General features: G+C 43.5%; 1 protein-coding gene across 4 annotated transcripts; it reads right to left on the bottom strand.

The window, feature by feature from the left end:
- GCNA (germ cell nuclear acidic peptidase) lies at positions 1-26,987 on the bottom strand. Of its 4 annotated transcripts, none has more exons than XM_088129148.1 (10): positions 26,824-26,987; positions 26,256-26,293; positions 23,509-23,572; positions 18,245-18,300; positions 17,010-17,441; positions 16,064-16,232; positions 14,419-14,560; positions 13,709-13,847; positions 11,877-12,081; positions 1-452 (listed from the first exon to the last, which is right to left on the bottom strand). In XM_088129148.1, the coding sequence occupies exons 1-10, from the start codon at positions 26,838-26,840 to the stop codon at positions 218-220; spliced, it is 1,497 nt and encodes a 498-aa protein (XP_087985274.1). In that variant the 5' UTR covers positions 26,841-26,987; the 3' UTR covers positions 1-217. The 4 variants fall into 4 exon arrangements, with proteins under 4 accessions (XP_087985274.1, XP_007435840.1, XP_087985276.1 ...); XM_007435778.4 differs by having other exon boundaries at positions 26,404-26,890; XM_088129150.1 differs by lacking the exon at positions 17,010-17,441.
- Between the last annotated feature and the right edge of the window lie 253 nt (positions 26,988-27,240).

Genomic DNA, 27,240 nt, shown 5'->3' with positions numbered 1-27,240 from the left:
CAGATCAGTTTATTAGCACTTAACAACACAAGCTTGATTCAGAGCCCTAGGAGCAAATGAGCTCAAACAGACAAATAACATTTAAAAACACACAGGAAAAAAAGGCTGTTACGACAAGGATTTTCCACCAGGCCCAGCCTCCTCCTCCTCTGCATCGGAAAGCTCCTTTTTGCAGCAACACAGCTGGAGCTGCTACGCAAGTCCTTCAGCAGAATAATCAAGGGCGGGTGGCAAAGTCTGCACTGAGTTTCTTCATTATGGCTCCGTGGCTCAGGCCCTGCTGCGAGCGCTTCAGGGAACTATAGTTTTCCTTCACGTACTTTGCAAACGGAGCAAGTGGCGCTTTAGCTGGCGTACCATCTTTGAGCTTGGACTGGCAGAGCACAAGCTGCCCCTTGCATAGAGCACAGACAAAGCGCTGTGTGTCCAGGGATTTGGAGTGGCGTCCGATTCTGAAAGCCAAACACAAAAGGCTTATTAAAGCGAGCCAGGGGGTGTCGTGCAAATGGGTTTTAGTGGTGATTAATTCTTCTTTGAGTGAGGGGGTTCTTCCTTTACCTCTTGAGGAGGACTCAGTTCACCGCCTCCTCAAGAAGCCATCGCTGGACCCCACCATACTGGACAACTTCCGTCCACTCCCCTTTTTGGGGAAGGTGGTTGTGCAGCAGCTTCAGAGGGCCTTGGATGAAGCGGATTATCTGGATCCTTTTCAGTCAGGATTCAGACCAGGGTATGGGACAGAAATGGCATTGCTTGCACTTTTGGATGATCTTTGGTATGGGTGAGATGGGGGTTGTGCATCCATCCTTGCCCTACTTGACCTCTTGGCGACTTTTGATACCATCGACCATGGTATCCTTCTGGATCAACTCAGAAGATTGGGGATGGGCAGTACGGTGATGTGCTGGTTCACCTCCTTCCTCCAGGGTCAATTCCAGTTGGTTATGATTGGGGAGGGGAGATCGCACCCTCAGCCCCTACTATGTGGGGTGCTGCAGGGGTCAGTGCTCTCTCTCCTATTTAACATCTACATGACACTGCTGGGTGAGCTCATCTGTTGCCATGGGTTGAGGTATCATCAGTGCACCGATGGTACCCAATTATACGTATCTGCCCCTGGTGAACTAAGCAATGCTGTTGACATCTTATCCTGGTGTCTAGAGGCTGTGAGGCTCTGGATGGGGAACAACAGGCTTCAACTGAACCCTGGCAAAACTGAGTGGCTTTGGATTTTGGGGCCCACTGGTTCTAGGACTATGCTGTCCTTGGTGCTGAATGGGGTAGCACTGCCCCAAACAGACCCAGTGTGCAATCTGGGGGTCCTCTTAGACTCACGACTCCTGCTTGAAGAACAGGGGCAGTCATGGCTAGAAGGGCTTTTGCACAACTTTGTATTGCTCACCAGTCGCACCAGTTGCACTAGGCTCTACTCACAGTCACTCACACCTTAGTCACCTCCCAGTTGGACTACCGTAATGCACTCTACATGGGGCTTCCTTTGAAGAGTATCTGGAAGCTTCAGTTCGGGCAAAATGCAGCAGTGTGGGCAGTTATATGTGTTTCTAGTGGAACACATGTTACACCTCTGCTCCACAAGCTGCACTGGTTACCAATCTGTTTCTGGGTTGAATTCAAGGAGCTGTTTTTGACTTTTAAAACCCTACATGGCATGGGACCAGGTTATTTAAGGGACTACCTCTCAATTACATCTGCCTGTCCCACTAGATCCAGCAGCAGGCATGCTGTGGGTCCTGTCAGCTCAAGAGCTACATTTGGCAGGTCCTAGGTGGTGGGCTTTTTCTCCTGCGGTGCCACATTTCTCCCTCCTGAAGTGAGGCTGGCTTCATCACTTCTATCCTACCACAGGTCCTTCAAAACCTGGATGTGTCATCAGGCCTGGGGACTCCAGGGGAATGGTGAATTATAGAGGTGGCTATATTATTAATATCTCTTTGCCTAATATTTCTCTTCTTGTAACTTGTTTTACAATATTTTAATGTTTTTTAAATATTTATATTATTATTATTATTATTATTATTATTATTATTATTATTATTTGGTATTTATCGTTACTTGTTTTTAGAAGATATGAAGTTTGGAGAAAATTTTATAAAATGGTGAAATTGATTTATACCTCACAGATGGCACAAGTAATTGTTAATGGAGACTTAACCAACCACATGAGATACAAGAAGGAGCAAGACAACTTGCCCACTGTCCCCTCTTTTGTTTATTTTAGTTCTCGAAATATTGAACAGGGACATAAGATGAAAGGATTGTGGGCATAAAGATTTAAAAAGACTCATACAAGTTAAGAGTTTTTGCTGATGATCTTGGTTCTGGTTTTGGCAGACCTTTTAAATGGAATTGAACTTTTAATGAGTAAATTAAAATAATTTGGTACATTAGCAGTTTCAGGATTAATAAACAGAAGACCAAGATGTTAGCAAAAAATATGAAGATACAAGATCAAATAAAATTGATGAATAAAGTGGGTTTTAAGATTGAGAAGAAGGTATAATACTTGGGTATAACTATGACAAATATGAATTGCATGTTATTTCAAAATAATTATGTTAAGACATGGAATGAAGTTAAAAAAGATATGTCAAGATGGGATAAAGTGCATTTGTCACTGTTGAGTAGAATTTCTGTGATTAAGATGAATGTTTTACCTAGAATATTATTTTTGTTTCAGACAATACCAGTTTTGACAACTGATGTACCATTTAAACAATGGCAGAAAGATATATCTAAATTTGTATGGCGGGGGGGAAAAACTCAAGTTAAATATGAACTGCTACAAGACGCGAAGAGAAGATTGGGTCTACCAGATTTGAAATTATATTTTGCTGCTTATTGTTTAGCTTGGATGAAAGAGTGGATGCTGTTAAGAAATAGGTTATTGAAGGACATGATTTGAGATTTGGGTGGTATGGATATCTATGGTATGACAAAGATAAGATTAATGTAGATTTCAAAAATCATTATGTCAGGCGGGCTATTCATAGAATATGGAATAAATATAAATCTAGGTTGTGTCCGAAAACATTTCTTGTTTTCCTGCAGACATTTCATCATCTGACTAGGTAACATCTTCAGTGCTGAACTCATTCGTCAGCTCATCAGTGCTGAATAAGCAATGAAGACATTACCTAGTTGGGTAATGAAACGTCTGCAGGAAAACAACCAAGCTCAGAGAACCCCAAAGATTCCACAATTCAACTCTGAGTTACGTATATTCTCTTCCATTAATATCTACATTTATGGCTGACTGGAAACCCCTTATAGACTTTTTGCATGAAACGGAAAAAAATGCACTAATGACTTGTGGTTTTGATGATTAGAAAAAAAATTGGGCCATAGAAAAAAGTGAGTTTTGTAATCATAGAGTAAGAGATAACCTTCTAATCATACTTCTATTTGCTGCAAAGGAAATCAGAAGCTTCTATTTTTTATTATCTTTTTGCACTTTTGCTTTTTCTTCTTTCTCTTCTTTATTCTGTATTAGTTTGTGTTAGTTTTTATGTTCTCTTTAAATCTTTTAATAAAAATTTATTAAAAAAAAGAAAGAAAGAAAGAGGCAGGAGCTCCAGGCAAGCAGGTAGGTGGGCAAGAGCTATGGACAGGTGGGCAGGTCCCACAAGTGGGCGCTACAGAGGGCAGGAAAATGGGCAGGTGCCCACCACAGAGCACAAGTGGGTGGGTGCTGTGGGTGGGCGCTATAGAGTGCAGGCAGGCAGGACAGGGAGCAACTTGCAACTTCCTGCCAGCTTCCCCGTTGACTTTGCTTGTGGGAAGCCAGCAGGAAAGGTCGCAAATGGCAATCACATGACCGCAGGATGCTGTAACAGCTGCAACTTCGTGGACCAATCGCAAGTCCCCCTCATTCAGCACCGTCATAACTTTGAACGATCACTGGACTTCCGGTGGGAAAATGGCAGAGTGAGCAGCTCCCTTTGAAATGGGAGTCATCGATGTGGCGGACTGGGGCTCAGGCAGGATCCCTAGAGCCCAAAGAATTCTCCAGATTCAAGGAGAATCCTAGAAATCAACCCACATGTCCTCTGGACAGCTGTTCCTGGAGAGAAGATCACGAAACAGAGGTTTTTGCGATTGGCTGGTGAGTGGGCAGCTAGGAGGCAGGAGTTTTCAGCAAGTTTTAAGCCGCGCCAAAGCCGAGGAAAAAAAACAGACACTAAAACCGATCTTCCCATTTCTACATTATTTTTTTGGTTTATTATCTTTTTAGTTGAAGAGAGGCTTTATCTGGTTACAGAGGACTATTTCTTTTTGGAGATTATCAGTATTTGGGGGGCCTATTAATTCTGAAATTGACTTGGATATTGGGGTTTATTTATACTGCAAAAAAGACGAAGGCTTGGATTATTGGCTATTTTTAAAGAAACAAGGAAATTTATTTATTGTTATTTTACTTTTTAGCGAATCTGCTTTTGTGGTATTGGATTATGGATTGCGGATTCTCGTGGGAAAATTGCTTCTTCTTACCTACTCTGCAGTGATTGGTGTGGACTTGTAAACAAGGTAATTGGAAAAGTTTCCTGTTCTTTTTACTGAGTTGTAATGTATATGTTTGGACACTAGAGTGCGCTGTTGACTATGGCAACGAAGTGTTCACAATCTCAGGCTTAGTGATCTTGAAGCATTAAGATCTATGTTTGATGAATTTACAGGGAAACTGACACAATCTACTGAAGCTAAATTTGAGCCTTTGGGACAGAAATGGGATAAAAAGCTGGATAAGATTGTTGCTGATTTAAAACAAGTGAATGACAAAGTGGATTTATTGGAAAATAGAATGGAGACTAAAGATGTGGAAATGGAAAGAGGGCTGGATAATTTTGCTTGAACAGAATTCTGTTTAAGATTCAGAGCTATTCCAGAACATCCTAATGAAGATAACAGGAAAGTAGTGGTAAAGGCACTGTCAAATTTATTAAGCTGGGAAGAGGAGGAGATGGATAAGGAAGTGGATAAGGTTTAACGTATCACGTTTTGCAATCATGAGAAAAACTCCCAAAGGTGTTTTGGTTTACTTTCGGAGGAGAAGAACAAGAGAAGTTGTGCAAAACCATTTTGATTTAAGATTAAAAATTGATAATATAGATATAATTGTTCTAAAAGAAATTCCTATTAGGATTTTACGAAAAAGAAAGGAATATACCTTTTCGACAGAAGTTTTGAAACAGAAAAAGATTCCATTTTGTTGGGATAAATTGGGTGATTTTTACTTTTCAGCAACAAGGATTTAGATTAAATTCTGTTCAAAAGGCTAAAGATCTTATGGCAAGATATGGATCTGACCTAGACCAGGAATCAGTCGATACGGATGAGAAGGACACACAATGACAGCAACAGCCGGGAGACACTGAGGATGCTGGAACACGGGGCTGTGGAGTTGGGAGCTACAGCCGAAGAATCTGAAGGACTATTTGCCTAATTCCATAAGAATTAAAATACTTAACATGGAATATAAATGGACCTAATGCTCCTCAAAAAAGAAGAAAGATTTTTCACTATTTGAGAAAATTGAATCGAGATGTAATCTGTCTGTGAAAAAATCATACAAGAAAAGAAGAGGAAAAACATTTGATATATAAGATTTTGGGAGAAGAATTTATATCAGCAAAATTGAAAAAGGCTAGTCATTTTCTATATTAAATCACACTTGAAATCACAGCTTTTATTATCTGACGAATATGATAGATACTGTATGTTGTAGCAGAAGTTGAGATGCAAGGAATCAAATCTATAATTGTTGGACTTTACATGCTAAATGAGAATAAAGGGAAACTTTTTAAACATCTCATGGATCAATTGTTATCTTTCTCATATGAAAACTGGTGTTTGCTGGGAGATTGGAATGGACTAATTCTTCCTCAACTTGATAGAACTTCAAGTAAGGGATTAATCAAGGAAAATTACCTAAATCTTTTTTTATTTGTTGGATAATTTGGCACTGATAGATTCTTGAAGACAGAAAAATGGAAACTCTAGAGAATATACTTTTTCTCAGAAAGACATAAATCTTTTTCAAGAAGTGATACAATATGGATTCTAAAGACTTTGGCGAATAAGATTGCTAAGGTGGACATTTTATCTAAAACTTTTTCTGACCATAATCCAGTTAGATTAATACTCAAGAGGAAACCTACAATCTTTAGGTAGAGACTAAATGAAGCATTATTACAAAGAGAATTGGTGGTGGATGATTGTAAAAAGAAGCTAAATGGTTTTTTTGATAACAATTTGGATAAATGTACTGATTTAAAAACTGTTTGGGATGCTAACAAAGCAATGATGAGAGGTTACTTTATTCAACATAATCGTGACTTAAAGAAATCTCAAGAAAAAATAGACTATTTTAGAGGAACTTAAAAAAAAAAAAGAGAAAGATCTACAGAATCACCAACAGATTCTACTATTTTATATCAAATTAAATTTTTATGGCAACAATAATCTATGCTAAATGTAAGAGAAATAAAGACAAAATTAAAATATGCAAAACAGAAACATTTTGAGTTTCCAAATAAGCCAGGGAAATGGTTGGAATATAAACAGAAAGGAGAAAGAAAAGAAAATGATCATGAAGATTCAGGAAGGTGATGCTGTACTTACAGACAATGTGAGTATTCAGAATTTTTTTCATGACTTCTACTCAAATGTGTATAAAAGACAAGATGTTTCTCTGGAACAGATTGATGAATATTTAAGGAAACAGAATTTACTAAAACTTCCACAATTTCAGAAACAAATTATGAACAGTCCTGTGACAACTTTTGAAATATCAGAAGCCATAAAAAATACTAAAATAGGGAACGCTCCTGGATCAGATGGACTGCTAAATTCATATTTTAGCATATTTTAATTAATTTTAGCATATTTTAATTAATCAATTAATATTTGTCTATTTTAATTAATGTTTATTCTGTTTTTCCTGTAAACCACCCAGAGTCATTCTGTGATGAGATGGGCGGTGACAAATTTGAAAAATAAACAAACAAACAAACAAATAAATAAATAAATAAATAAAATGTTTTGAAGATCAACTTTTGTTACCACTCAAACGTGTGATGAATTCTATTTTGTTGGGATTTGCTATGCCAGAATCTTGGAAAGAGACCAATATTGCTTTATTACCAAAAGAAGGCAGGACTTAACTTTAATTAAAAATTACAGACCAATCTCACTGTTGAACAATGATTATAAAATATTTACATCAATACTGGTGGATAGATTAAGGAAGATTTTACAGGACTTTATTCATGATGACCAATGTGGTTTCTTACCTAAAAGACAGTTGAGAGATGTGAGAACTATAATGGATATAATAGAGTATTTACAACAACATAATGAGAAGCAAGCAGCATTGATCCTTCTGGATGCAGAGACTGATAATTCCAACTGGCCATTTATATTTAAAGTTTTGGAAAATATGGACTTTGGAGAGAATTTTATGCAAGGGATTAAGTCGATACATACATCGCAGAGGATACATATTATTGTCAACAGTGATTTAATCAAACCATGTGAGATACTGAAAGGGACAAGACAAGGGTGTCCTCTGTCCCCTTTGCTTTTTATTTTAGTTCTGGAAGTGTTGAATAGAGATATTAGACAGGATGAGAATATAAAGGGTTTGAAAATTTAAAAGGAGGCTTATAAATTGAGGGCTTTTGCTGATTATTTAATCTGATTTTACAAGAGCCCCAGAATAGTATTAAACACTTAATGAAGAAATGGAAAGACTTTGGTGCACTAGCTGAATTTAAAATAAATAAACAAAAAACACAAGTGTTGGTTAAAAACTTGAGTCCACAAGACCAAGAAACTTTGATGAAAAAAAACTGGTTTTAAAATTGAGAAGAAGGTTAAATATTTGGGAGTTACACTGACTAATATAAATTGTATGTTGTTTCAGAATAACAATGTTAAGGTATGGAATGATATTAAAAAAGACCTATTGAGATGGGACAAATTACAACTGTTGCTACAGGGTAGAATTTCAGTAATTAAGATGAATGTTTTACCTAGGATGTTATTTTTATTTCAGACAATACTGATATTGACAATTGATGTACCATTTAAACAATGGCAAAAAGATATTTCTAAGTTCATATGGCAAGGTAAAAAATCAAGAATAAAATATAAATTGCTACAAGATGCTAAAGAAAGGGATGGGCTGGGACTCCTTGATTTAAAATTGTATTTTGATGCTTCAAAATGGCATGGATGAAAGACAGGGCGACTTTGAGAAACAGGAGGTTATTGGAGTTAGAAGGACATGACTTAAGATTTGGGTGGCGTGGCTATTTATGGTATGATAAAGGTTAATATTGATTTTAAAAATCATTTTATTAGGCATGCCATATTGAGAGTTTGGAATAGATATAAAGCAAGATTGTCTCCTAAAATTCCTCTATGGTTGTCACCGCAAGAAGCTTTTTATAGAAGAGAAATCACAGTTAAACAAACATAATTGACATATGCTGATTTACTGACTTTTCTTGAAGGAGAACCTAAATTGGTACTGAACACCGGAAAAATTGTCTAAGATGTATAAGGGAGTGTCAAAAGTATGTTGGAAATGTAATCAATGTGAAGGCACTTTTTATCATCTTTGGTAGACTTTTAAGAAGCCTAAGAAATACTGGGATTTGATATGTACTTTAATTCAGAGAACTTTAAAAATGGATGTACAATTGAAACCAGAGGTTTTTCTTTTAGGTATGGTGGATAAACAGATTGAAAGAAAACATGGGACTTTATTCTTTTATATGATAACAGCAATGAGACTTTAATATGTGCAGAAATGAAAGGACCCACAAATACCTACAAGTGAAGAATGGATGAAGTCGATGGAGTTGATGGAATTGGCAAAACCGAGTATTTTGATTAAAGAAAAGACTTTGTCTAGCTTTGTTTCTATTTGGAAACTGCTTCTGGACTTTTTGCTTGAAACTGAAAGAAATGAAACTTTAATTTTGGGATTTGATTATTAATTATGATCATAGAAATACTGTGTATTAATTTAAACTTTAGCGTAAGAAGTGACCTGTACCAAAGAAAGTCGGAAGTTACCTTTTTCTTCTCTTTTTTATTTTTACTTTTCTGCACCTTAAATTTCGTTCTTTTTCTGATCTTTCCTTTTTTCAATCCTTTTTTTCTGTTTTCTTTTTATCTTTTGCTGAAATTTAATAAAGTTCTTATAAAAAAATAACTTTGAACGATCACTGAATGAGTGGTCAAAACCTGAGGACTACCCATATGGGACACTGGGACTCTTCCAAGGGCAACACAGCAGTCCTAATTGTAAAGTGTCGGTCTTCCCTTGCAGACCAATGGGTGAGACATCTTCAGTAAACTCTATGTCTTTGCTTCCTGTTTAAATGTGTTGAAATCTTGGAATATCTCAAACAAGATAGGAATAGTCTCATGCAGCACAAAGCTTTCCAAACCCTTTCCTCTTTGTTAAGTGCATAGCAGAGGGTAAAAAAGCCATTTAGAGCATATTCTATACAATTAACACCACTTGTCCATTAAGTGTTATGTTGCCCACAGCAGTGTTTCTTAACATATGGTCCTAGGACCCCTGGGAGTCCCCCAAGACTCTCTCAGGGGTCCTCAAAATCAAAATTATTTGCCAGCCTAGGATGAAAAATAATACAATATTAACTCTCCCATCAAACAGTCATGACAAGTGGTAGCAGCAGAAACTGCATCGATTTTAATTTTTAGTACTGTAAATACTGATAAATATAACCCATACAAACAATAGTTCTTTCGGGGCCCTCCATAATTTTTAAAAGCAGGAAGGGGTCCTGAGATAAAAAAGTTTGAGAAACAGTGGTCTAGAGAATTACCTTCTCCTGGCTTTATACTCAAGACATGAGCTAATGACACGACTATGCACAAACCTCCAGATCTAGAAATGGCCACGACTGGCAAATAGCCTCCACCTGCTATTTCAGGGTATTCTTAACCCTAGCCTTAATTCTTCAGAATAGCCCAGTAGCAGAACTTCTTTTCCAGACTTATCCAGTACAGAACAGGTGACTCGGAACAAAGCAGCTATCTATAAATAAATATAAGAGCAGAGAAGTAACTCACTTCACTACTCTTACTGATACGGTGTAGGCCAGGGGTCTAAATCCGGCCCGGCTGTTTTCGTGTGGCCCGAGAGCTAAGAATGGACAGATGGGGGGTAGGTCACCAGTCCTGAGCCACAGCCAAGCTCCCAGGATGGGGCAGGGCATCTTGGGTTGCGGTGGCCTTCCAGGGGCCTCCTTGCTGGTGGGCTGGAACTGTCAAATGGCTGCCATGCTCCTTGGCCTACAGATCTGTCAGCTGCCCCTGCAGAGGTAGAGGAGGAGCAGGTCTGCTGGAGCCTCCAACCTCACCTAGGACACCGCAGCTAAAATGTTTACTATCTGGTCCTTTACGGAAGAAGTTTGCCAACCCCTAGCATGGGCTAACTTTAAACAGTCATCTGTGTTCAGTCTCTTGGTTCTTCATTTCACACCAGCATCACTCTGGGCATCTCTTCTCCTACATCATCTCCCAAGCTCCATGGTAATCCAAGGGGACACCTTGAATTGGCAGACAGGGAGAGGACGCTTAACAGCAACCCTGTCGAGCATTGCTATTGACCACTTATCCCAGTGGTCAGCTTGTCCCTCCACAGAATGGCCTGGCAGAGCTTCAAGACACTCCTGAAGTGCCCTTTGGAAACTTACTGGATCCATTAGGCCCCTGGGAAAGGCCAACCCTCTTTCCCCCTTGCAGAGAGTGGTGTTGTTGGAAAACTCTGTGGAAATCAAAGAGTGATCTGAGCGTGACAAAGGCCTAATGGAAACACCCCCCATCACGTATTATGGTCTTGTCTGAGTCAAAGGCTAGAGAGGTTGGCCAGAAAGCCCAAAGAGCCAGCAGGCAATCAGGCCCCTGTGGCAGTTTCAGGAGTCAGTAGGACTTAGCAGATAAAATCTGATTCAGATGAAGGACCAGATTCTGGCGGGGTGCCTAGCCCAAGAACACATCAACAGCTACAAAGGGCTAAGCAAACGCTTGACGTACAAGGCAGCCTGTGGGAATCTCTGGTCCTCAACCCTGGAACTGCTGCAGACAACTCTTGTGTCTCTGTCTCTGACCCTCTCCGGCTAGCAGTTTTTGGACTTCACGTTACGAGGCAAGTTAGGAAATCTGTGAACTTTCCAGATCTTAAGCGCTCTCAGTGTAATTACTTACTCGACTACTTTCAAGACGTTTACAACACAATTAAGCCTTTCAAACTTGTAACTGCCTGGCTTTCGGTTCTGCACTGACTGGCACAGGACACCGTATCTCAACTGCTCCAAGATTAAAAAGAAAAACTGGTCTACGGTGGAGCCTCCTGTGTGGTTAAGGCCCATGATCACCTGGAACAAACCACGCTGTCATGGTAACCAAGAACTCATGAGTTGCCTCCCCTCACAGGGAAGATAAATCAAATTCCCCCAGCACCAAAAGCCTAGGGCATTCCAATCCCAACCCTCTTTAGCTCCTATGAACCATTTCAACAGATATGCGAGAAAAGGATCAAAGTATCCCAAATTCAGAAAAGTGCAATGCATGCATTCTGATACATTTAACCAGGATCAAATTGAAATGGACCCCATCTAAAAAATTAGGCATCCTCGATCTAAAGATATGCAGCTCAATCAGTGCCGGCAGCATCAGAGATGAGTGGAGCCACTGGGAGAACAGCAGACAGTGCAGCACCCAAGTGGACTTGGCGGCCGTTGCAAGCTGTTTGACTCTCTAGTCTGCAGCAGAGAAAGGCAGCCCTGCCAGGTGAAAGGAAATTCTCCACTCACGTGTTTCTGCATCGTAAGCATTCATAACTGAACTTGTATTTTATCTCATAGTTGTGGCACCGTGACACCACTGGGAGCTCTGGATGAATCATAGCAGACTTCTTGGCATACAAATTCCAGAATCGGCCATGCCCGTCTCGAACACCGTGGATCAACCATGTAGCTGCATGGCACAGTTCATGGATAAGAGTATCCCGAAGTCGATCTAAGCATGATATGAAATAACAGAAAAATTAAGAATTCTGGATCAGTGACACTTATTTCTGATGGCTAAGCGGGCACTCAAATGCCAGGCTCCTCCTGCTGAGGATAGGCATAGGGAGCTGAATGCCAGCCTGGGTACCCCACATTCTCTTGTCTGTATGCCATGAGCTTTGCTCCAAGTCTAAACATAAAATGCTGTTAACTGTAATGCTCCAATTAATACTTGACATTATGCCAAAGCTGAACATTTAGCCAAGAACAATGAAAAGCCGCCCATCCATACCATATAGCATATGCTATCTTATAATATAGCACCTTTATTCATGAATACACTAAGGCACAGAATATCACTGCAGTTTATATCCATGAAATGGTATTTTAACCAGGCAGGCCAATTTCCCCTAGGTTGGCCTGATTTCTTGCCACCGTTAATTTATACCAAAAATGATCAAGCCAGATTATGGTCCCAATAATGTAGAAGAGCTGGAGAGCTGGAAGTTGCCTGAAATTAGGAGGGCACGTGCCTGGCTGCTGCTGAAGAACCCCCAGAAACCCTAACGCCTATAAATATTGGCGGAAGGGATAATGTAGAAGAGTCAAACGGCTTAAACACTGCAATTGTCCAAACTGCATTAAAATAAGAATTGCAAATCTGCAACTCCTCCTCCCTGCCTCCCCCCACCATTCCTGGACTACGAGAAATCGGAGGGATGGTTTTCAATTTCACCCAGAGAAAACATAGCTGAAACTTCAAAAGGGAACCCTCCTCCTCAGAACACCCTGATTCCAAAACCAATCTAGTGCTGGAGACATGCTATTGCCCCACCAAACAAATTACTCACAGTAATTTAGAAATGGAAAAAGATCAAGGATGCACTGAAAGAAGAAAAGGCCGCCATAAAGAGGAATCTCAATTACCCTCACGTACACTGAATAAATATGCACAACTGCTTCCTGAGGAGCAAGCAGAAGATGCTGCAGACGCTATGGGCAGTATGTACGGCAGCCAGACTCCGGGAAGCAAGCAAACAAGGAGGGCTAATAGGAGACTGGTGGCACAGAGAGGAGCTGCACACGAGTTGTCCCTCTAAGCCAGCAGTGGGCACCGACCAGTCCCCAGAGAGCTTGAAAAGCGAACAAGAATAAAAGCCTTACTAGCTTAGTAAGCATGCACACACAAAACACAGGGAGAACAAAACAGGGCTAAAGATACAAAGAAACAGACCAGATCATCCATACAAAACATTTTTTTACAGGGCCCTAATTCACATCGAGCCCCACATTTCCGTAGAGGGCCGTTTCTCTCTGATTCTCCGCCCTTCTCCAGACTGGGCTGCGCTTCTTGCAACTCTCTGTGATAGAAAGCAAACAGGAAGGGGCCCCGCGGAAGTGGCCCCTTCCCCGCCACAAGCCCGTCTGCTCCAAACCGACGCTCAGACTCCGGCTTCCTGGGCTCTGCTGCGCTCTCTCCGTTGCCACTGTCTGTCCTCGCCGCCGAACCCTTTCGTGTCTGAACCCCTGGAAGCGTCTTCTCCCCTTTCGCCACAGAGCACTGGAAGAGAGTTCGCCTTCGCATCCATGTAACCTGTGTCCACAGCAGTTCTAGCCAGAGGAACAAGTGTGCTTACCCGCAGAATCGCAGACTTTTTCCGAGAGCATTATCTTGGCATAACGCCCTCTCCCTGGATCCTTCAGCTGGCCAGTGACACAGCACCCTGCTGTCTTCTGCATCTTCTTATTCCAGATAATCTCCATTTTCTCTGGCAGCTGAGAGAAAATGACAGAACACAAGAGACTTGCAAGGCTGCAACAGTCAGCTTCAGTTTTCCTACTTCTGAAAATCCCTCACTATGCTCGTCTTTTGCTTCAAAGCTCCATATTCTTTGATGCAGAAATACGGGTGAGAGGCAAGCAGCAGAGACCTACACCGGACTCCAAAGGCAAGTTCAAGGCAGAATTTTCAGCTGCTGCTTGGCACTGAGCTCCCATCGAGCCACCCACCGGGAGCAAGCAGTTCTGCCTGCCCTGCTGTCCGATTGACCGGCTTGGATGAGAGAGGCCAACTCTTCCCACTGCTCTCCTCTGGAAGGAAAAGCGAGATAATTTCTTCTAAGCCTGGCTGGTCTTGTGCAGGTGGCAGAAGCCAGGTGCCGCATCTGTCTTCTATGAAAGCCCAGCACCAGAACAAATGCTGCTTCCTCCTCAAGTTCTTGGCAGAGAACACCGGGTTTAGGGGAAGAAACAGTTGTGAAAGGGAAACAAAGGTTTCAGGAAGTTGAGTCAAGCAAGGTGGACCCCTTGCTAAGTCTAGCTACACCTATAAACCTAAATACACTACCTTTTCCTCAAAGATGGAACAGTTGTAAAAAGAATACAGCTTTTGGGCCAGCTCTTCTTTTTTTCTCCGGAAATGCTTTGCTAGTTGGGATTCTGGGTCTGACAACTCTTGCAAAAAGCACCCCTGGACATGGCACGGTCTCCTGGAAAGAGAGAAGCTAACCGAAAGCTGAAGGAATGGTCAGGCTGTTCAAGGCACCCACTTCTCTTCACTGGGGTGGCAGGAGACTGTCACACCTGCCTTAAAAGGAGAAAGCTTTTTTGTGAGCTTTCCACCCCATTAGTCCTAAAAAGCATGCTAAAAATGGCAACGTAAATAACGTACAGCTCCTGAAGAACTGGGCATGGTTGAGAAACTTTCAAGATCCACCCATTTTTGCCTAAGCAGGCACCCCAAAGAAGCCCCAGATCTCAAACAAATGATCATTAGCCTACTTCTAACCACAGTGCACACAGATACATGTTCTAGTTCCTTCATCATTAATCTCTCTCTCTCTCCATATCCCAAGCATTATATATTAGGACTGTTTTATATTGTTTAGGTCTGTTTTATATTGTATTTTAACTAATTTTATTTTTGCTGTAAACCACCCAGAGTCATTTCAACGAGATGGGAGGTGACAAATTTGATAAATAAATAAATAAAATACATTGCAACAGAAATACCAGGCCAAAACTCAGACATTAAAGGCACTGTACTGTTCATGTGTGTGCGCACGCACGTGCACCTTCAAATCAGTGTTGACTCCTAGCAATCGCCTGGACAAGTCCCTGCGGTTTTCTTGGCAAGATTTTGGAAATGGTTCGCTATTGCCGCCTTCTTAGGGCTGAGAGAGTGACTGGCCCAAGGTCACCCAGCTGGCTTTGCACCTAAGGCGGAAGTAGAACTCACAATCTCCTGGTTTCTAGCCTGGTCCCTTAACCACTACACCAAACTGCTCTACTTGCTTAATGTGTCAAGAAAGCTTAAGAAAATGTTAGGTAGTAAAAATGAAATATGGAGGTTTAGAAAGAAAAAGAAAAAGATGTCACGACAGCTTCCCTAAGCCTTGATCCCTAGGGTCCCTCATGACCGCCGTCTAGGAAGCTGCTCACAGATCCATATTGTCCCGATAGGGGCAGGAGCCAGCATATGCTGTTTTTCCACCATGATTCTCCCACTCTCTTTAGAAACGACACTCGTCCCCTCAGTGATGGCTTTCCAGACGGTAGCGAAGACTATTCGCTTAGGAGGACCTTTGGGGAATAACTGAATGCTATCTGGAACTCCATTTGTTTAATTGAGAAATTAGTATTGTATTTTATTTGTGGTAGTTTGTTTATTTTGATCTGTTGATAATGCAATGGTTCTATTTTGTTATTAGCCACTATGAATCACTTACAATTTCCCAGCATATAAGTTTGATAAACAAACAAACAAATATACCGGGAAGAATCCAGGTCCAAACAGGGCTACATAGCAGCAACACTAACCGACAGCTGTCCAACCTGCTGAAAGCTTTCAGCAAAGTCGCAAAGCCACTTTGCATGTTTTCTCCACCGGTGAGTAGCTCTCGTTGTGAGGAAGTTTCTCCTAGTGGATTGGTGAACAATTGGTCAGCCATTCTGACGCTCGAAGTAACAGTAAAGAAGGAGTCGAGACTCACCTCATTTGCATCCAGGGTGACTGAGTAATATCCGAGAGTGCCTGACTCTCAGAAGTCCCAGGAGACCACGGCGTACCAGGAGCAGGGATTCTGGGTGCTGACAGAAGGCTGCCCTCTCCCTTCACAGCTGTAGCGAGGCTTTCAAGAGAAGACCTGAAGTTCCTCTCCTCTGTAGGTCACAAACAGAATGCTCAGCAGAGAGCTGCAAATCAAACTGATCATGCTGGGCTGATCAGCCGCTCAGGACAACTCGGCTACAAGGCTGGCTTCATGATTAAATAGCCCCAGAAAGCGATCCCATTCCCAAGCCACAAGGAGAGCAAAAGCAGAGTATACAAGAAGCCTTGCCTACACACCACAACCAAAAGACCAGCCGCAACAGCCAGCATGAATCTACAGGCATTGTAACAAAGCTGGCTCTTTGTCATCATTTGCCAAATGCCCCAAGTGCATGAACAGCTAGGGACACAGGAGCTGACACAAAGAAGGGCTGGATTTATGACTCCCTCCCTCTGTGAATTGCTCTCCTTGAAATTCTGCAGAAACAGCTTTACTTTGGCCTGTTATTGGAAACAGAGAGACAACTGCCACAGACATCTTCCGTACCAACAATATTCCCACCACTAAGAACTTTTATTCCAATGTACCAATTACAGTCTCCCACACTCATACTCCCCCACACTCATACTCCTCTCCTTAACTCAAACATGTATTTTCTTGGGCCTGTGTGCTCCCATGTGAGTCCAGGAACAGGAACACAACCCTGAGAGGCATATCGCTTTTGATCCTGAAGATAAGTACATACATGAGCCACAATTCCTACATAAAGCACCAAGGTTCTTATGTTTGCAACCCAGCTGTTCGACATAGCGTACCCAAGCATAGTCACGGACCCTCCAAGTGGAGAGCAGCACCAGAATTAGCCCAGAAAAGGGGCCTCTCTTACCACAGGGGCTTTGCTGGTCTCCAGCCCACTTGTCTTCAGGAAAGAACATCCTTTGCTTCATGCGAACAATAAGACTATCCATCTCCTCATCTGAGCTGTCCAGCACTACGACCTCCCCTGAGCTCCGCTGCTGACTCTGGGCAATACCTTCCCCAGAGTTTTCCTTGCCCTCCAGGAGGGAAGAATCTGGCCTCTCCCAGGAAGCAGCACAGCCACTCTGAGAAGAGGCAAGAGGCAGGCAGCTCCAAGCCCTCTGGCGATGGCCTGCCTCTCTGAGCCGGGATGGATTCCCTGGGGGGCCTTGGACAAAGATGGAATCGGTGTCACTGTCGGCATCATCGCACATGAGTGGAGAGAAAACAGTCCCAGCAGAGCAAGCAGCCGCCCTTCCAGCAACACCAGGGGCCTTTGCCGTGTGGATAGGTCTTGGATCTGCAACGCAGTTAAACTTCTCAAAAACTGTCTTCTAAGCCAAATTGGGCACATTCATAAGGTAAAAGTAGCATTTCCCTGGAGTTCTGCTCAACTCTTAGTGTCTTCCTGGCCATGTCCATGTACTCATCTTGGCAGCAATGCAGAAATGGCTCCTCCCTTCTCCTAGGGTGCTTTCTCAACTTCCCAGTCTAGCCTACAACTTTGCATTTCCTGGTGGTATCTCATCCATGCATTATTATTCCTGATCAGTTTTATGACATCAGCCAAAGTTAGCTTGGCATCCTGGCCTAGCTGGGCATAGACTTTACACAAAATTAGTTAGCCCATGTTCATGAAGACTCATTTACTTCAAACTTATGGCAACGGCCAAAGACAAAGGAGGCTCTGCTGGCACCCCTTCCTCAGAAGCAATGCAATGCTGTACAACTCTCCCGCAGCTGCCTACCACACATTAACACGTGTCACAGAAGAGCCTGCAGCCCCTTGGAGCAGGTAATATCACCCGAGAGGGTGGGTGTCTGGCATAGTTCTCAGGGAATTCAACTGAAAGACTGTGGCCCCTTTAGCATGGCTGAAGGGGTGCCATCTCACATTAGTCATAATAATGGGATAGGCATGAAAAAGACCATTTCAAAATTATAATCTTCTTGAGTTGGCATTTCTGACTGATCCACAAAAGGAGCTTGTCTTGTACCAAATTGGGCCACTGACCCAGCACTGTCTCCCTTTAGGAATCTGGAGAGAGAAAAAGCAGATGAACTTTGTCAAGACCTGCTCCCAAAGTTTTTTGACTCACTTGCCTTTTGCTGCAGATCCATACTTGTCTTTGAGAGAGCTGAAAAAATTCTCCTTTGAACTGTTCAAATAGAGAGATGAGAAAAAATAAAATAAAAATAAGAATAAAACTCTGAAAGCAAATAAGGGTTTTTAAAAGCCCAACCACACCCACCCCTTCCATCCAATGTTCCTCAGGGTATTGGACTACACCTTCCATCCCTCAGGAATTTAGCAGACACTGCAGCCCCATACCTGTGGAAGGCACTTGTCTCTTTAAAACTGCTGATTGCCCAGGCGTTCGCACCCTTAGGCTAAACCCAGACACGTCCACCTACCCTTCCTTCTCCTAGCATCCCTCTGGCTGCCTCTTGGTGCTCATGAGAAGCCCATCTCTCCTCTTTCACAAGACCAAAAATAGAGTGTTCTCCCCTCCTCTGCTTTAAGAGATTAAAATCCTATCTGCTTGACTCTTCTTTACCATTGCTAAAAGTATTTAGCTCATATTGAGATTAAATTTACAAAGCAAGCAAGAAAGTCTCGCTTTAGCAAAAGTTTAAATATTAAATGTGGAATAAGCAGCCCATTTGACCACTACTGGCAACTCAGTAAAACCTCCCAACAACCCTCCATCCGGAGGCTCACCATGCAGGGTGATGGCCCAAAAGAAACACAAAGCACTTCATGGAAGACAGGGAAAGATATCCCATGCAACCCCTGGCAAAATCCTTTGTTTTGATCTCAACTGGAAAATCAGAATCAGCCCACTCAACAGAGTTCTTGAAATACAAGTGGCCTCGTTATGGTGGTAATAGACGTACTGCACTTTCTCCAATAGGCTGTTGCTCTTCATTGGTTCTATGGTTACGTACTGTCATTTCATTTTCTACTACCAACCTTGACTGATCTCAAAACGTTCAGAAGAATCAGACCTGGGTGGCCCTTGGGTGGGAGACTGCCAGGAAGCCTCAGCACATAAGACCATGGCCAACCACTCCTGTATTGTTCTCAGGAAAACTGCATGGATCCTTCCATAAGCCATCAGGAATGCAGCTCAGAGGAACTTTACTTTTTGCCTTTTACGACGGCCACATCTCTTGGGTACGTTTGAGAGAAATGTAGGAGATATAGAGAAGTAGCTCGAGGGTGAAGCAGGCAGTCTCCCATTCAAAGCACATCCTTCCTGTGAACTTCTCAAGCGGCTACGGGAAGCCGCTGCCCTCTGAGCTCTCTCTGTGCTGCAATGTGGAGGTGAACAACGCTGGCAAGGCCACCCTTGCGAAGATGTAACACACACAGAGCACTGAGGACAGGTGACAAGGCTAGAGGAGTACCAAACATTACATATCTGTCTAAAGATTCTTGCAAGCACTAAGTCCAGATCCATCGTGCTTGCAAGTATGTCTGCTCTCTCTTCCTCTAACTAACCCTTTTTTTCTTTTTGTTTAAAATGCAGCTCAGAGGGCATTTTGGAGGATGCAGAAGCTTTCCTATTACTTTATAACATTTTAAAGTGGTCCTGATCAAGGAATTCAGCTAATAGACCAAAACTCATGTCCTAAGCATGAAATCATCTACTAAGTGGCACCCTTGACATCTTGGTTTTTGGAACAAGGAACATAGTAAGATTGGAGACAGTGTTTCTGCCTTTCCTGAAATCTGGAAAATACTGATTTTTAGAGTGAGGTTATTTGAATCTTTACCTTTAACTGCTACTGCTGAAGCTTGTAGAAAAGAAAACTTCTTTGAGAGCTTACTAATTCAAAAGACAAGACCTGCGGCTAGAATCACAGAATGGCCCCTTCTTACATAGACTTCTTCCGGAGCAAATCCCACTGAATTCCCCATACAAGTCCACCTAGTTCTTGACCAGTAAGTCCCGAGATTAGATTAGATTAGATTAGATTAGATTAGATTAGATTAGATTAGATTAGAACCAGCTGAGTCACTGTTTCCTCTCACCACACTCCCACCTGGCCACTGCTGCAGAGGCAGGGCTATGGAGTTGGAGTCAGAAGCAATTCTGGGTTACTGGAGTCGGTAAAAATGTACCAACTCTGACTCCTAATAAATTTAAATTGTATATAATACAAATAATATATGTTAAAATTTCCTATTTCATAGATAATAATTTGATTAACCTATTCTTTTTGGGATATATTTTCATTTCAAGTTCTCTGCAAATTTCAAAATGTGTATTTTGATAAAAATATAACCTCAAATTGTTTTTATTTTTTAGCTTTTATCCTTTGTTTAAACTATAAGGTTACTGAATGTTTGTAATTTCTTTAATAAATAAAACTAAAAAACCAGAATGTGTTCCCTATAGCCTTTAGACCCAAGCTTTAATAGGTTAGGGTTCTGAAAAGCTGCCTGCTGATTCACACTGGCAGTGATGAAATGCCTTGTATGTTGCGTGCTTGCAGCCGATGCAGGAAATGTATAATTAGTATATTTATATTTATATATATATATATATCAGGATGCCCTTCAAACAGTCGCTCATGCCTTTGTTATCTCCCAGATAGACTACTGCAATGTGCTCTACGTGGGGCTACCCTTGAAGAGTATCCGGAAGCTACAGCTGGTCCAGAATGCAGCCACGTGGGCTATTTTTGGAGCCCTAAGGAAGGCCCATGTAACGCCACTGCTTCGCGAGCTGCATTGGGTACCAGTTTGCTTCCGGGTCCAATTCAAGGTGTTGGTTATCACCTTTAAAGCCCTACATGGCATGGGACCAGGTTACCTAAGGGACCGCCTCTCCCCTATGACTTCAACCCGTCCCACCCAATCACACAGAGATGGCATGCTCCAGACCCCCTCGGCAAAAGAACTCTGACTAGCGGGGTCCAGAAGGCGGGCCTTCTCTGCTGTAGCCCCACCCTTTGGAACATTCTGCCCCCAGAGGTGCGATTGGCCCCCTTACTCCTGGACTTCCGCAGGGCTTTGAAGACCTGGTTCTGCCACTTGGCCTGGGGTGGGGAGGGAATACTTCAAGCATGGGGATGGCTAGCCCCATAGAGGCCTGCTGTCTTCAGCCCCAGATTTTTCATCTTCTTGGACTCTCCTTCTCCTTTTTTAGTAATGTTTTTAAATTGATGTTTTATGTATTTATATATATTTATGGTTTTAATTGTTTGTGTGAGTCGCAAAATGTGCCAACTCCACAGCCCTGTGGAGAGGACTCAAAAATCGTGAGCAAGCTAAGAAAGGATATTCTTGTTAGGCAGGGTGCCACTGCAGCCCCCTTTCCTCCTCCTCGCTTCCCTGTTCTACTCATCATTCTTTCTTTTTTTGGGCTTTTGCCTACATTACAGGGGTATAAGTGTCGCCTTGCTTAAAGGAAGTCCTGCTCAGTATTACCTATCTCAAGCACACACACCTTTTCTCACTCTCACACACACACACAAACCCTCCAACCCCTTCCCTGGATGGGCTGCAATGAGAGACCTCAGACTCCAGCTTCTTTTCATTTTACGTTTTTGTGTCATTTTCCCCTATTCTTCTCCCCCTTCACTACCCATCTTCTCTTCCTCCCTCCCCTTTAAAAATTAGCACTTGAGAAATCACAAATTTACAGTTTTTGCAAAGGGTTTAATTTAACTTCAAAGAATTTGCATATTGGCAAAGGAGCCCTTAGCAAGATAATTCCCTGTCTAAATTAGCAAAACATGTTTGATTCCCACTTCTAACTGAAGCTGTAAAGGTTTAATGAATGTAACAATAAACTCTGATCTGGTCTTAAAGACAAAGGTCTTTAACTGACTTACTGATAATAAACTATAAAGATGTGATGGACTGGAATGGAGGAAGGGGGGTGAAAACGGTGCTCTCGTCTCCAGAGCAACGCTCTGGAGATAAGCGGAGAAAGCTGGCGCATCCCTAAACATTCCAGAAGATAGTAGAGAGTTGTGCTTGGGAACTACTGGTCAGTCTGAAAAGATTCTGTAAATAAGTGCTAGCTAATAAACCTTACTGATTGAACCTACACGGTCTCCAGGAGTTCCTTGGGCTAGGCCTGACAAAAGACTACCCGTGACAGATTTGGATATACTAAATAAACTGGTGTAGAGGGCATAGGGAATGGCCTTGAAGGACAGGAGGAACAGCCACTACCAAGGCAATGGTCAGATAAGTGGGGCTTGAGCCTGGGCCAAGGAAGTAACTTGAGAAAACATCTCACCCAAGCCCCTCCCTAGTTCACACAAAGGTGGGGGGGGAACACATTAAGATCTGCAAGATTCTGTCACTAGAACTATTACAATTAAAGTAGTCCTGACCTACATGGCATTGGTTTCCTACTCTGGTTTACTATGTAACGCTGACAACTACTGACAAAATGGTTTTGGTGCAAAATCTGCAACACAGAGGCACACACACATAGCAGAATACAAGCTGTAAAAGATCTAGAGACAGCTTGCATTCAGAATATTATGTCTAATGTTAGTTCTGTAACATCGACTGCCAGTTTGCTTCCAGGTTGAATTCAAGGTGCTGTTTTTCACCTTTAGAGCCCTTCATGACATGGGACCAGGTTATTCAAGGGACTGCCTCTTCCCAATTACATCTACGCATCCCATCAGGTCTGGCAGGAACAGTATGATATGGGTCCTGTCTGTTAAAAAGTTCCATCCGACAGGACCCAGGAGGCAGGCCTTTTCTGCCATGGTACCCACCCTCTGGAACATCATTCCCCCCAAGGTGAGATTAGTCCCGTCCCTACCAGCCTTCCAGAAAGCCCTTAGAACTTGGTTATTCCAGCAACCTTGTAGATCCCATGGGAACAGAGCCTACGAGATGGTTGCATTGTGTTTAGGATATTGTCCATTCTCCCAGTTTTGGTTCTATTTGTGTTTGTCTTTTAATAGTTGTTTATACAGTAGAGTCTTACTTATCCAATATAAACGGGCCGGCAGAACGTCAGATAAGCGAAAATGCCAGATAACACACAGTAACGATTGAGTGCTGTAAAAAAAAAAAAAAACCGACCTGCTGCGCCTGTTGCAATCGATTTTTGCGTTGCGGCGCCGCACCGTCAGGAGCAACAAGAAAGAGTACACCGACACTCGCAAACAAGCGGTACACTTTTCTCGTCGCCGATTTATGCATGTTGTGTTTTTTTTAGGGGCGTCAGATAAGGCAGAATGTCGGATAAGCGAAGGTCGGCTAAATGAGACTCTACTGTATTTGTTTTTAACTGTATTTTAACTTTTAACTGATCTTAATTATTTAAAACTAAACATGTTTCAGAAAGCCCAAATCAATGTAAAGTACAAAATTTCAAACACACCTGCTGTTTCTTGTCCTTGGTGTGCAACATGAAGCAGATCTGGGAGTCCTCATTCTAAATAAAACTAAGCAAACCATAGAAGAAAACAAAAAATTAGCCTCCTTAGAGCATTAAAGTCTTAATGTCTTCAAATGGACAACTAGAGAGCAAATTAGATTTAATTAAGAATTCACTTCCCTTTCAGAATCTTTCAGACTTAATGGGAAAGCCATTTGACTTGCCCTTGGAAAGGTCGTGCTAGGCTAGCCATTTTTAACTTGCAGACAGTTGGAGGGGAAGCAGACGCAACCAGGTCACGGATGGCTGAAAACACTGAGAGCAAGATTTGTACCTAGCAGCAAAAACAGAAAGGGAGGAGAGTGTGTCCCTTCAGATATGTAAGTCAAAGACTAGATATGTTAAGAAAACTTAAGAGATCACACAAAGACCTCTTAAAACTTTCAAAAACCTCTAAAAGATTTGTGACAAAAAGGATGCACCTTTCCAGGACACTCCCTGGCTGATTTTAATTAAACAAGGCTTGTTCCAATTTATGCTTATTCTTGTTTGTTTATTTCTCTCAACTTATTTATATGATTTATATAGCTACCCTCTCAGACAGGTGACTCTGGGTGGCTTACAAGATTAAAACAGAGAAACCCACCAAATATAAGCCGATACCCAAGAATAAATTGTTGACCCCATTCACCATCCATAGTAGCAGAGCCCATCTACTCCCTGACCCAAACAGCCAGGCCTTCAAAGGCTAACAGGGTTGGGGCCATCCAAATCTCCCAGATCTTTTGCCCAAAGCAGACATAGTGAGCGGCCTATAATTTTTTAAGTCTACCCTAGATCACTTTTAACAAGTGGTTTCATATTGGCCATCTTCCAGCCCTCGGGCATAGAAATGTGCTTTCTGTCAGGAGTTTGGATCAAAGATATAACTGAACAACTTCTAGGGCTTATAAGGATGACTAACCATTATCTCTTCCCATATAACTCAATTATAGGAAGGTCTTAATTTTTCTTTCAGCCATGTAACCGGCACATAGCTTAAGCAAATGCAGTGGTACCTCTACTTACGAACTTAATCCGTTCCGTGACTCTGATCGCAAGTCGAGTTGGTCGCAAGTCGAAGTAAATTTTCCCATAAGGTTCAATGTAATTACCGTTAATCCGTTCCGGCGTCCGCAGACCACGCGTCAGGGACGGAAAAATGGCCGCTGACCACGCGGCAGAGCAGAAAAAATGGCCGCGGACCACGTGTCAGGGGCGGAAAAACGGCCGCGGACCACATGGAACGGGTGGAAAATGGCCGCGGACCACGTGGAATGGGCGGAAAATGGCCGCGGACCACGTGGAACAGGTGGGAAAATGGCCACGGACCACTGGAACGGGCGGAAAATGGCCAGAGACCACGTGGAACGGGCGGAAAATGGCCGCGGACCACGTGGCACAGGCGTAAAAATGGCCGCGGACCACGTGGAACGGGCGGAAAATGGCTCATAAGTCGAGGCGAATTCGTAAGTAGAGGTAAATTTTTGGGGCCGGAGCTGATCGTATCTCGAAAATTTCGTAAGTAGGGGCGTTTGTAAGTAGAGGTACCACTGTATATAGGTCTTCTGCCTTGAAGACACTGCAAGGGGCTACGAAGTGGTGAGCAGGAAAGTGAAGTAGTGCATAGCAGGTGGTGTTTTCTTCACTCTTTCTTTCTGAAGGCATAGACCAGGAAAGGAAAGAATACTGGGAACAACCGGCTACGCGGTGTCAATATCAAAAGTTTGTCCACCTCCTTGGCAACCCTAACCCTTGGTCCCACTTCCTTCTCCTCTCTTCTGCCTTGTCCTCCTCCTCAGTTGGACTCCCCTGCCAAGTTCCTGTTTGCTCTCTCAGTTATGCATCTATAATCAACCCTTCATATCCTTTAATAAGTGCCCTCCAGCGATTAAATGGCACATTCTCCCTGCTTTCCCAAGCATGACTTGATCTCTTACATAGGAAAAGGAGAGGAATCATATCCAAATCATAAGCTCTAAAGTGTCTTCTGTGTCATCGCAGGCACTTGGCATGCTTAGCAAGAGATGAGGGGAAATTGCTTCTGGGGCACAGAGTGTCTTTTTCTAGATCTAACTGGTCTGCGAGTACCTCAATTCCCACTCTGGCAACCTCAATATTAGATTCCTTACGTGCAGGCAGCTACTTCTGAGGATACTCAAAGCTGCAGGTGCTGCAGAATGCCACAGGGAGGCAGCTCAGACCACACCAGGCTCAGGCAGGGTTGAAAAGATGTTAGCCACACAGAGCAAAATGCAGTTATTGTTTGACAAAGGATACGACCAGATCCTACTCAGTTATTTTAAAAGTTGTTACCCAGTTTCTCAGCAGTTTCTGTAGTTTTCTTTTAGCATCCCCAAATAATATTAACAAAAACAACTTAAGTATTTAAGAACAAATATTCCAGATAACCAACAGAAGAAAAATCAGCTTTTCATTAACAATGTATTGTCGAAGGCTTTTTCATTAACAGCTTGGAAAAATATATTGATCTGACTAGGTGGTAAAAATCTAGAAAGGCCTACCATCTCTACAGAGCACCGTTCCCAGCTGAGCCATGCTCACAGAACATACAAGGAACTGTGCTACAAGGATCTTCAGAAGTGAACAGCAGGAAGAAAAACAGACAGGCAAACAGAGCTCAAAGTCTTATACCAAAAAAAAGGGCCTTCTGTACTTCTGCAGGTTAACTTTTACAGTACAGTACTTACACTTTTCAAATTCGTCATCGCTGCCTGAAGACGGTGAGCTGCAAAACAGACAGAATGAGAACTGTACCTAATTATTCGGTGGTTCACTAGGGTCCCCTTAGCCATTTTTTCAAAGGGATAAACCCGTCAGTGTCCAGGGCAGGCTTACGTATCTGGGAGGACGGGCTGCTCAGGCACCAGCGCAACCCCAAACGGCAAGCCCTCCTCTCCAACCCCATCGTTTTAAAGTTAGAATTGGACGCGCGGCCAAAAGCGGCAGGTAAGGGGAAACGCGCCTCCGAGAGCGCGCGCGCAGTTCAAAACTCGAGCAGCGCAGAAAGGCCGCTCCCTCGCGAAAGGCCAGCGGGAAAGGAGGCGGCCCAAACCCGGCCGAGCGCGCCCGTTCGGGGCCCTGGCACGCGCCGAGAACGGGGGAGGGGGGGGCGCGGCCCTGGCCCTGTTCAGCGCCGCTGCGGCCCGCCCTAGAGAGCGCGCGCGTCCGCCTCCGCCGGGCCGCTGCCTCCCCCAGCCCGGGGCCCCGCGCGTCCGGGGGCCGGAGGAGCCTCGCCGGGCCCGGGGGCGCGCTCACCCTCCGCGCCGGGCCATCGCCGAGCCAGGGGGCCTGGAGCCGAAGGACCAAGCCCGCCGCCCGTCGAAGTTCCCGCCTCGGCGCGCGACGATGACGCGGCGGGCGGGCGGGCGGGCGGGCGGGGCGGCCGCGAGGGGGCGCGGCTCCCCGTCCTCTCGGGCTTCCTGCCGCGCGTGGGGGGGCGAGCGGACGAGCGCGCGTGGCGCCGGGGGCCGCGGCGGCCCAGGCCGAGCGCGCGACGCCAGACGCCCCCGGCGGCAGGGCGAGGGCGAGGGGGCGCCGGGCGGGGGGGACTCCGCGGCCGCGCTCGGCCGGCGCTCGCGCGCTTCTCCCGCCGAGCTCCGCGGCTCCTGCGTCGGAGCCGGCTGGGGTCGCCGGGCAGCTTCGCTCCGGAAGGGCGGGCGCGCCGGCAGCCGG

The sequence above is a fragment of the Python bivittatus genome, unplaced genomic scaffold (genome assembly GCF_059951505.1).
Source record: "Python bivittatus isolate LINGU-HERP-01145 unplaced genomic scaffold, Pbiv_v1 ctg000730_np1212, whole genome shotgun sequence".
NCBI lineage: Eukaryota > Metazoa > Chordata > Lepidosauria > Squamata > Pythonidae > Python > Python bivittatus.
This window is presented reverse-complemented; position numbering and strand designations above follow the sequence as displayed.